The 12,155-nt window shown below is 38.1% G+C and overlaps 1 protein-coding gene across 7 annotated transcripts in view; it reads left to right on the top strand.

Moving 5' to 3' along the window:
* Nucleotides 1-12,155, top strand: part of DLG2 (discs large MAGUK scaffold protein 2) — a gene marked incomplete at its 5' end in the record, with an annotated part of 887,937 nt that overhangs the window by 414,909 nt on the left and 460,873 nt on the right. For all 7 annotated transcript variants that reach the window (XM_080815305.1, XM_080815304.1, XM_080815303.1 and 4 more), the window contains one exon: nucleotides 921-1,059. In XM_080815305.1, the coding sequence (XP_080671431.1) occupies nucleotides 921-1,059 (139 nt within the window). The remainder of the gene's footprint in view (nucleotides 1-920; nucleotides 1,060-12,155) is intronic.

Below are 12,155 nucleotides of genomic sequence, written 5' to 3'. Positions count from 1 at the left end.
GGCAACGTAAGAGGGATACCATGAGAGATAAAAACATACATGCTTTTGGGTATTCAAAGGAAAGGGATACTACCTGTCTTCAGATGATCATAAAACTCTTTATGGAAGGGGTGGCCTTTGAATTGTATCTTAAAGAATCGATGAAATTTCAGTATCAGAGATGTGTTAAGAGACAGAAATTATAGGTAACTGATGAAAGCACAAATATTGGGAAGAGCTGTCTTAGAGGACTCTAGGGTATGGGTTATTAAAATGGATCAATCTTGTAAGAATGACAAAAGGAAAAGTTTATATTCAGTACAGTAGCAGCAATGGAGAACACTTAAGCAGGAGAACAGCACTATCAGGGTTGGATTTCTCAGTGTATGAAATGGATTTCTAGAGAGGGGTGGAGCAGGCAGGAGGGGGTTTCATACATTCAAAAGGATGATGAATTACTGTAGAGGACTAAGAAAGGCCAGTGTCCTGGGCCTTTCTGGGGTGGTAAGTACAGCATATTTTGGGATTCAAGTCTTACACAAGAACTTGCTCCAGGAGCCTTCTAGATTTGATGATTGAATATTAATTATGTGAAAAGAATGTGAGCTCTGCAATTAGAAAGCTAGCATTTTTATTTCAATAGAAAATTAATCATCCTTCTGAAAATGCATATGCTGGCTCCCCCCTCCAATTCTTCTCTTCACCTAATTATACAAAATGGGTTTATAGATATAAATGTTATTACATCTTTCCAATCCTAAAGGTCAAGCACCATGTGCTTGTACATACTAAATGCAAACAAACAGTAACTCCTCCCTCTTGGGAGACAAGAAAATCCTCAGCATGTAGCAAAGTCTTCCTATTTTTAACAGAACTGTAGCATGACACATTGAATCACCCACATAACAGGTTTCTTCTCTTTTCTCTTTTTCACCCCTTAGCTTATTCTCCACCGATGGAAAACCATCTACTCTCTGGCAACAATGGAACTTTAGAATATAAAACTTCCCTGCCGCCCATCTCTCCAGGAAGGTACTCACCGATTCCAAAGCACATGCTTGTTGAAGATGATTACACCAGGTCAGATATGCTTATTGGTTAATTGGACTTGTGATCACTACGGGAAGAAACTGCATTTGCCTAAAATGTCAGCCATTGCTTTGGGGGCTAACTCAAGTTTCTGAGCACCACTGAAACTTATTATTATCTTGTCTCCAGTGGAAATCTGCAAATTCTTACAAACATGTATCATTAGGAATCAAAATCACTAATTCTTTGTAAGAAGTGGTATTACACATGTACTCAGCACTTTGCAGTTTATTAAGACTTTCACACGTGATGCCGTTTGAGCTCGACAGCCATTTTGTCAGATAGCTGACTTGAGAGGAGGTGGTACTGAGGTTCAAATAAGTAACATACCAGTACTACATTTCTGTTTAGTGGGGAGTCAGGACTGAAACCTTTGCCTTTTGACTCTGAATACCATGTTTTTGTCTCCAGTGGCTACTCACAGTTCAGTGGAGTTGGCAAGTGAGTCAACCCTTCCTTCAGCACAGTAGCTACAGGTAGAAAGAAAAGGGGTGACATTAACTACAGATGGTTTGATTCTAATACACACTGTTAATTCCAAAGGGAACAGGACAGGGTTTGAGGATAGAGCCCAGAATCATATTGCTAATGCCATGAAGTAAAGCCAAGTTTAGGCAGCACACCTATGAAAAAGTCATGTGTGACTGTTCACAAAACAGACCAACTTCCTTGACTTAATTGTCACCATTAAGAATTCAGTAAATGTTGGATAATGAGTAAATCCACAAATGGATATGGGAATAAATAAGAATAAATGTACTTTTTTTTTTATCTTTCAATGTTTTTGTTCCAAGGTAATGTATGCTCTTTGCATTTGGTGAAGTAATGAGATAATGTTCAAGAAACAAAACCCTCTTCCCAGATCCTGCCAGGGCAACCATCTTGAGGTTCCCAGTGTAACATCCTGGCATGAAACTTTCATACCTTCTGCATGTTCACACAAACCCAAACAAACTCACAATCAGATATAGATGGGGCTTGATACTGTTTTTACAAAGTTCATATTTTAGAAATTGTTCTTCAACTTGCTTTTCTCAGTGAACAATACTTTTACCTGAAATGAGATTACATATAAATACATACACACTTTTTCTGAAAGTGTCTGTGTGTAAAAATGATAGAGATGAACACTTTTGGTTTAATATCCTGCCTGTCTAATGAAGCCATTTGTCAGCCTTTAAAAAAATAGAGGAGGCTTCCTGCCGCTTAGCTTCCCTCACCGGTACCCAGGCCTGCTTTGGTCTTTTCATTCCTTTGCTATTTCTTTTTAAATGATTAAGCATTTTCCATTTATTTTGCAATTTCAGGTTTGCTGAAGTAGCTTGTTACATCTTTAGCCAAGGAATGGAATGTTTAGATGCTGCAAATGTGCATCTGGGGTATAAATCAAATATAAACTTCTTCCTATGCTGAAACATCTAATCTCTGTGCTCTTAATTAAAATGAGGGCTGCAGCAAAGATAATCCTCATGGCTCTCTAAAGAATTGTATAAATATAGGCACCTTTATTCACCAGAGCAATGATCTATTTGCTTTCATTCTATCAGTAATATTTGATATGAATTTAATTTGAAAATGTTATTTTATCATACTAGATCCCATATGGAATTAAAATTGATTAAATCCCCTTCATAATCCAGGCTCTTTACATACACTATTCATTTAACTCTCCCCAAACACAGATAGAATGGCTGTCATCCCTATTTTATAGGTGGAGAAGTTGAAGTTCAAAGATGTTAAATAAGTTGCTTATAGTCACCCAGCTTTTAGGCAGAAAAACTGTGTGTGCCCTGCCAGCTACAAAATCCTGACTAAGAGGAAACATTGTAATTTTCTCCTTATTTTTAAAATGAAAACCAAGTCCTATAAAACTGTTCATCAGAGAAATATGTAGCTCTAAAGGGACCCAAGCATTTCAGTAAAGCTCTAAAGGCATTTAGATGAGAGTTGAGACCTATTTCTACCATTGGTTAACTATATGACCACCAGAAAATTGTTCAACCACTGCAAACCTGATTCTTCATCTATACAATGGAAATAGTAATCACATTTTTAGCAGGTTGTTGTAATGATTGAATGACGTAACACGTGCAAAGAACTTAAAGCGGAAGCCTGACACATCATGAATCTTAGATGAGTGTTACCTATTTGCAGTAACTATACTTGTTATAATTCTTACTACCTAAGATGTCACATGAATTGTTTTAACAGTGTCCTAGGAATAGAGTCCGCCTGTTCCTATAGGGTTATGCCTTGGTATTATAGTTCTTGTCCCCCTCCTCTCTTGTTCCCTGGCAGGGCAGTTTCACTAAAAGCTTCATATAGAATCTCCTGAATGGCTAGTGCCTGGCGAACTCATGAAATAAATTGTATCACTTTAAGCACACACGCACACACACATCTCCCACTCGCACCTCTGCTTTGTCCTCTCACAGGGGTCTGTGCTGTAGGCCCCTGCCATGGATCTCAGAGGTATTTGCTCAAAGGCAAATTCATTGCCTCATTCATCAATATTTATTGGCTATTTCCTACTGGATAGCAGGCACTGCACCAGGAATGCAAAATTGAGTAAGAAACAACAAATCTAAGAATATCAGATTGGGACAAAAATATAGGTAAACCGGTGGATCCCTCAATGCCTGTTCCCTGATTATGCAGACTGCCTTTGTGAGTTTTCTATAAAGCCTAACTTACTAATTTTTAAATTCTGAGATTATATGTCTTCGTATCAAAATGTCGTTTTTGTGTGTGTAGTAGGAAATGGCAGATATTTACTTTACCATGTCCTTTTTTATTTTTTTTTTAACTTTACCATAACCTTACTTAGAAAGTGAAACGTGGGCAACTTTATATCAGTTCTCATCCTTTAAAAGTAAAAGGTCTCTAAAATGTCAAAGGGTGGCAACTAGTAACAGCAACAAACAAAATTAGATCGGTTCTAGGGAGTGCTCTGGTGCACCCCTAGCAGAATTCCCTAGCACCATGGGAGTTTCTTAGTAAGTACTGGTAAATGAACTTGGGTTTTAGATGAATGCCCAAGGAAAAGCCTGTGGAATCAAAGTTTTGAAGAGGAAATAACTCTTCAGTTGGAGTTTGAAAAAAAGGTGTAGGCATCGATCAAGGTCAAGGGATCAGGGTGTTCATGGTAGAGGACAGCACATGCAGATTTGCAGAAGAATGTGAAATAGAATAAAATGAAGCAACCATCACAGCTTGAAAAATAAGACTTCTAAAAGAGAGTGGTTTCTACCTTTACGTTGTCTTTATATTCCTATCTTTTCTGTCATATGCAACCTACCTGTAAAATTTGAAATACATAGAGTAGTAAAAACAAAAAGATCACTACTGTACACTCTTAACACAAAGTCCCTTAATATATATTATTGCCCTTGCTTATATTATTATTCTTGATTTTTATAAATAACAGGAGTACTCAAAGCATTTACGTAATTACCTCGCATCATACAGCAAGCAGATAGCAGAATCGGAATTCAAATTCAGGTCTGTGTTCCCATGGCTTATCTTCATATTACTCCCTGTGCCCCATTTATGCATTCAGTTCCACAGAAAAATATTGGATAAACAGGACTGGGTTTATATCAGGGATTGGTTCTAGTTCTGCTTCTACCAATGTAACACCTAGGTGACCCTGAACAGGCCATTTAATCTCTGTGTCTTGATTTTTTAAATCTATAAATTTGAGATAAAGGGTCTTCTAATTTCCTCATGGAATTGTGAAATTTCAATGTGATAATATGTGTTAAAGTTGTCATTTTTAAGGGGCTAGATAAATTCATTATTATTCTAAGGTGTTACTGTAGCTTATATGTGAGGCCCACTTTGAATTTTCCTTAAACAATAAATCAAGGTAATTGATCTCTAATGATGGGACGTAGGCTAATGGCGAAACATTTCTGTGAAATAAGAACCTTTCAACAACATAAAACTCCTCAGATTGGGAACTTTTTATTCCAGATGTTCATGATCTCTTATGTATTGTGAGAAATATTCTCTTTTCCTAAAGCATATTCACTTTTTGTGGGAAGTTACGGTAAGAACTTTTTAAAGGAATTTTGATTAGAAAAATGCTACACTAACTTAGTTGGAATTTTTTTAAACTCTTTCTATTTGAGGGAATGTATACCTGAGAAAACTGAGAAATGTTTTTCTGTTGATTTAGGGAAAGTACAAAAAAAGAGGCCCTGGATAAAATTTTCTTAATAGAAGGTCTGTCGAGTACCCTATAAATCAGTGTTCATTGTGATGTAGATATCTGGTCTTAGATTGTTGGTATACTATTTTGGAAATCTGTCACTGTGATGCTGAGATGTGTTTCTGGCTCAAAGAATTATAGGTTCTCAGAATTGGAAGGGCCAGCAATGAATCTAGAGTCTAATCTTCCTTCTGCTGATGGGTAAGGAACACAAGCCCAGAATGATATGTTGGCTATCCCTAAATCCCGTAACTTGTATTAGAATTAGATATAGAACCTACGTCTTCAAATACCAAGTCTAGTGCTTGTTCTGTTTCTCTGAGCTGGTGTTCACTTATGTTGTTACTGTTGTTGTTCTTGGATGGAGTAAGAAGGTAAGAATTATGAAACCCATGAACAAGCAATGATCACCTGTGAACAGTACCCACTTTGTATATTACCTGCAACTATGGATTCTACCTTTACTGGGCCAAGTGGTAACCTGGTCCCCCAGAAGAGGTGCAAACCACAGACCCTTACCATCTGGCTCACTATTCTCAGGATACACAAACAAATCATCGATACTAAAATGAAACCAAAAAACTTTGAGATGCAATTTATAACTGATCTTTCAAGAGGTGGGGACTCAAATTACCAAGTAATGAATGTGATAAATGTCATTATGAAGGCCAGGAACCTAAATTATAACTATGAGCCATATATGTCCCAGTGAGAGAAACCAAGTTCACCTGGCCTTTTTCTTAGTATACCCAGGTGTCTTTCTCATTGACTCTACATAATGTTCCCTCACATAATTCGGTTGCTCAAGAAGCAGAAGCTAAGTGAAGTCTCAAGAAAAGTTTCTTGTCCCCAGGAACCTTCCAGAATGACTCCAAATTGTGACGCTGATATTCACCAGTTTAACTTTTTTATTTACTAAATAGGTACGAGCCCAGTTAACTAGAGTCTGCCTCTATTCTATTCTCCCCAGACTAAAGAACATTAGCTTACTGGATATGGTATCTAAAACGTATTCCAGTTTTCTTTTTCTTTCACTCATTCATTTCTTCATTCAGTGAATATTTAGCTTCTTCCATAGGTCAAGCCTGGTTATTAGCAACAAAGTTACAGTGGTGAGCAAACCACGCAAGGTCCCTGTCCTTATGGAATTTACATTCTGTTGTGTCAAGTAAGAGGCAAACAGATAAATGAGTCAAGTGCAAATATTAGTAAGTACTATGAGGAAAAAAATAGAATAATGTGATAGAGATTGGGGAAGAGAACAGTATTAAGTAAGATAACCAGGAGACATCTCTCGGAGGAGATAGCATTTGAGCTGAGACCTGAATAACAAGAAAAAGTGGTGATATAACGATCAGAGAAAGAACATTCCAGGAAGAGGAAATAACAAGGCCAGTCACTGAGGCAGAAATAAGTTTAGCTTGTTCTAGGACTATAAGGCAGTCCCACTTGTCTGGGAAGAGAGGAGCTAATGGGAACATGGCAGAAAATTAGGTTGGAGAAGGAGTCAGGAGCCAGATGACGTAGGACTCTATAGCTAATGATGAAGAAGGATAGGTCTGATTTTGAGTGCTTTGAGAATCCATTAAAGACTACTAACCAGGAGAATGAAATTACCTGATTTATATTGGAATAAAACCTCTGTGCTATGTGAAGAAATAGAGGGGCCATTGAAGAAATGAGGAGAGAGGTTATGGCAGTTGGGATTAGAGGACGAGGGAGCAGTGCTGAGGAGGAATTGCCACCTGAACTCTTTCAGAGCTAGAGTCGGTAGCCAACATTTCATGTGGAGAGCAGGCCTGCTTTAGCCAGGCTAATTTACTACTGACCATTTCTACAGTTTTTATCACCTGTAATCTTTTATGAACAGTGTAAGTTTGCCACTGCTGGTGATTTTTTTTCCCCTTGCTGTTTAGCTTTGGATCAGAAAGGGATAGAGACTAATTCTCAAATGTTTCTATCCACATGCCCTTGGGCCTTGAAATAGGAACTAGTTCTTCCTCAGGATCTGGGGTACAACATGAATGAAGCTTTCCATCCAAGCATGAAACACAAAAAATCGTATATTTTCTCATAAAAGCTTGGGCAATATCCTTGTTCATGTTAACGTAGAAACACTTTGGTTACAAATTGAATTATTTTATCCAAAATATTAAAGTGAAATCAACACACCAGAAAGATTTTTTTTCTGGGAATACTTGGTCCCCAGTAAGTACCACAAACCCCAAGGTACATAAGAGTACCCAAGTTTGGGGACGCCTGGGTGGCTCAGTGGGTTAAAGCCTCTGCTTTCAGCTCAGGTCATGATCCCAGGGTCATGGGATTGAGCCCCGCATCGGGGTCTCTGCTCAGTGGGGAGCCTGCTTCCTCCTCTCTCTCTCTCTGCCTGCCTCTCTGCCTACTTGTGATCTCCCTCTGTCAAATAAATAAATAAAATCTTAAAAAAAAAAAAAAGTACCCAAGTTTGAGAAGCACCGGTCTGACTTACATAGACTTGTCAGTTATTAATTTTATGTTCTAGAAACAGCCCCTTAATAATGGCTTAAGGTGTGTAGTCTCTGTTAAGGACAGCCTCTTAAAGGATCAGAGAAGACTTTGCATCAGAGAAAAGTCTGGGCATATTCTAGCTTCTCTACTTTTTAGCTTACATTTAATGACTTGAAATCCTTCCTGGATGAACTGGAAATTCTTTCTTCTGACACAGAAAAGAAATCTTTTCTTACTCATCTTTAACCAAGTACAATAGGAAGAACTGGTTGTGCCCCATGCAGACAACTTACCCTGCTCTAGAATTCACATCTGTGTAGCTGAGAAATTAGCCTTGGAGCCCCCCTGCACAGGGCCCCACCTTGACCACCTCCTGGCTGTGGGACTTGGCAAGTTCCGTAATCACCCTTTACCTCATTGTCTCATTTATAAAAGAAGCAGAATAATACCTCTCAAGGAAAAAAAAAACCAACCACTCAATTAATGTTAGATATTATCAATACTCTTTAAAACAAGGATTTTCAGATGAACACCACAAATAAAATCATTTTTCAGTGGATGTCCTCCATAGAATGAAAATGTAGCCACCATAGTATGTAGCTGCTCAAAGTTAGCTCTGTGTACATTTTTTTCAACTTACCTTGCAGAGCACATTAGGACATTTTATTACAGAAAGTCTTGCAGTCTGAATGCTTTATTAGGGATCTTCATGTTCACGACTGCTGTGAATATCTAGTACCACCTGCATTGAAATCTAATCTATGGTTCAGTGGAACCAAATATGACCAAACAACAACAAAAACAACAACAAAAGCCAATCTATCAATCTGGCCTCTGTGGCTACACACAAGTATCCTTTGGATAATTTATTGAGCTTGCCCTTTTTTATTCATGGTAGCTCTCAACAACTAACATCATGTAGCTTTTCCCTTTAAAGAAATTTTGTGGAACATGGCGTCGGACTCCTTACAGGCTTTTTATTTATTTACTTATTTTTTAAAGATTTCTTATTTATGTATTTGACAGAGAGAGAGAGAGATCACAAGTAGGCAGAGAGACAGGCAGAGAGAGAGGGGGAAGCAGGCTTCCCGCTGAGCAGAGAGCCCGATGTGGGGCTCGATCCTAGGACCCTGAGATCATGGCCTGAGCCTGAGCAGGAGCCGAAGGCAGAGGCTTAACCCACTCAGCCACCCAGGTGCCCCTCCTTACAGGCTTTTTAAAGTGCATTATGAAACTTAACGAAATCAAAGATTCATCTTCAGTGTCTCCGAGTAATCTCTTTTGTTCTGTGCCTTGTGCTGGACTCCTCTGACATGGCGCCTGCTATGACAATGTCTTTTTTGAAGCAAAATGTAGTGATGGAAAGGGGCGAGTGAGGCAAAACTAGTGACACAGATGGAGGATAAGCCATCATGTGGAGCCTTGAGGGGAGTTTTCTCTTTATGGATGGTGGCTCCACATAACCATTTTAGGTTTACTTACATCAACCATGAGGCATGATGGATAGTGCTGTCCTGCTAGAGATAGGATGAGTCGGTATGCTAATGAGGAGGATGACAAATCTTAATTAAAGGAAGATATCCGAATAAGTATTGGAAAACATGGTAAGCTTCTGTTTGCTGTCAGGGAAGCAAACTTAATATTAGGCAAAATGAACCAATAATGAGGATTTTAAACCTGTCTTTTATAGATACTTCTTATTCCTCATACCAAATAAATCAGCCAGGCATAAATACATAATTCTAGGCCTTATAATTTTATGGAAGATGGTTATTACACATCTATATCTATTATTGTTAGAAATATAAGATCCACATAGATATTTAATCAATGCTGCTTTACATTTTTTTCATTCATTCTTGGCTTTGGGGTCTAGTGGCAAAAAGAAAAAAGATTAATAATGGACAATGGAGAGTTTTGGAGGGACCACTGTAGAAGCCACCAACTATGGGTTGACCCCCGTCCTTATACGTTGCAAATAAATTACTGTCACGAACACAGTATGTGCTTATTTCTGGCCTTTATTTGTATGATATTGAAAAAGGGTATGTATTATGACTTGGGATGTGTAGACATGGCCTCTTTCTCAGCAGTTTATTTTCACATCCATGTGTCAGTAAAGTAATAGTAGGCAGAAGACAGCTGATCCCTAATTGTCCGCATCTGGGTGTATACTTTGCAAATTATCCATGCCAGCATTGGAATTCCTGAGTGACTTCCTGCAATCTCATATATCATAAGCTGCTGTCAGTGGGTTACCATATTAATATTAATGATTGCCTTAATGAAATACAAGAAAATTATGCAGTACATTCTTGCATTCCAAAGACTTATTCTTTTTTTTTTTAGATTTTATTTATGTATTTGTCAGAGAGCATGAGCATTGGAGAGAGCACAAGTAGACGGAGGGGCAGAGGGAGAAGCAGGCTCCCCACTGAGCAGGGAGCCCAGTGGGGGGCTTGACTACAGGACTCTGGGGTCACGACCTGAGCCAAAGGCAAAAGCTTAACTGACTGAGCCACCCAGCTGCCCCAAGACTTACATTCTTATATATCATAGATTTATAAAATTACATGAATTCTGGATTGCATCATTCCCTTTTTGCTTCTAGGTAATCTATATTAATCTAAATCATGAAACAACTTATATCTGAGTTTTAAAAAAAGACATTTTGAAAATACTGCCTTCATACATTTTCCCCAGATATCCTTTTCAATCTTTATAGATACTCCTTAATCTATATCCTTTATAGATACCCCTCTGTTGTCTTTTGGCCACTTACCTCTTTTTGTTTTTTCCTTAAGTTCTTATTATTTTCCCTAATTATAAAAATAATAGGTATTTGTAGGACAATTATAAATGTAAAGAAGAATTCATGAAAGTTACTATCTTACCACAGAAAAACAATCATTAATATTTTCTTTAAGATTTTTTCTATGACTGTATGCATGTTTATAAAATTTGAACCAGACTGTACTTTTTTTAAATTTTTATTTAACATTATATCTTGAGCACTTTCTCATGTTTTTAAATAGTCTTCATATTTTTAGCAGCTATATAATACAGAAAGACCATAATTATTTCCTATTGTAGGTAGGACCTTTTGGTTAATGCTTATATAATCTTTGTGACCCTGACTCTGAATTACATAGTTCTTTAAGATAAATGCCTAGCTTCTCACTGCCTAATTAGCACCTCAAATGATTGCCTTACAGACATTACACCTTTAACATTTCCAAAAGCAAACTCCTGATGTTTGTCCCCAGCCTGCCCTTTCATAGGAAAATATGACCCATAATCAAGAGAAAATTCAAGCAACAGAAACAGACCCAAAAATGGCAGAGATGATGGAACTGGCAGACAAGAAGATTTAAAAAGTTATTATACATATAGCCAATCTCTCAAAAAAGTAGGGGAAGTTGTAAATAAAGAGGAGAGAAATGGAGGATATAAAATAAACCCATATTAAGCATTGAGTGGTGAAAAAATAGTATCTGAAGTGAAAATTAATATCACAGTACACACTGGGGAAAAGGAATTTTGAGGGTTGCCTGGATGGCTCAGTCGGTTAAGTGTTTGCCTTCAGCTCAGGTCATGATCCCAGGGTCCTGGGATAGAGTCCAGCATCGGGCACCCTGCTCAATGGGGAGCCTGCTTCTCCCTCTGCCTGCCACTCCCCCTGCTTGTGCGCTCTCTCTGACAAATAAATACATTAAAATCTTAAAAAATAATAATTGTGAACTCTAAGGCATAGTAATAGAACGTATCCAAATAAAATGCAGAAAGACTAAGGAAAAAAATTCCTAGTGACTTGACAGAGAAAAGCAGAACGTGGAGTACCAAGTAGTCAACATTTTTTGACATTGGACGAGAATTATAAATCATATTGGTCTAAGACTCTCAACCTAGCCCCAAGATATTGTAAAGAGAGGAACATAATAAAAATTGATCTCTTAAAAAAATTGATCTCTCATCAGAACTAATGCAAACCAGAAGAAAATGGAGTATCTTCACACTGCGCGGGGCTAACCCCAGGGTTCGTAGCCGAGCAGCCGCAAAATAGAGCTCTTATTACTGAGAATGGGAAGGCTGCGAAGGGGCAAACATCAAGATTGGGGACAAACATCAAGAGTTCTGGAAAGTGCTCAATGTGCACTGTCTACAAGGCAACCAAGTGAGATGCTAATTAAGCAGTGGGATCTGGTAATTAGAAAGCTAGAGTCCAAGCTCAGTCAGTCTGGTTCCAGAATCTCTTGTGCTATTAAAGGTCATGCAGCTGGTATATAACAGGATCAGGATTCAAACTAACCCCAGAGTCTGGCAATGTTTGCTGCACTACACAGGTAGCATTACTAGCTTTAGGATTTCTCGCATCTCCTCTATGCTT

Source organism: Martes martes (assembly GCF_963455335.1).
Source record: "Martes martes genome assembly, chromosome: 10".
Classification (NCBI taxonomy): Eukaryota; Metazoa; Chordata; class Mammalia; order Carnivora; family Mustelidae; genus Martes; species Martes martes.
Note: the sequence above shows the minus strand (reverse complement) of the source record. Positions and strands in the feature narration are given on the sequence as shown.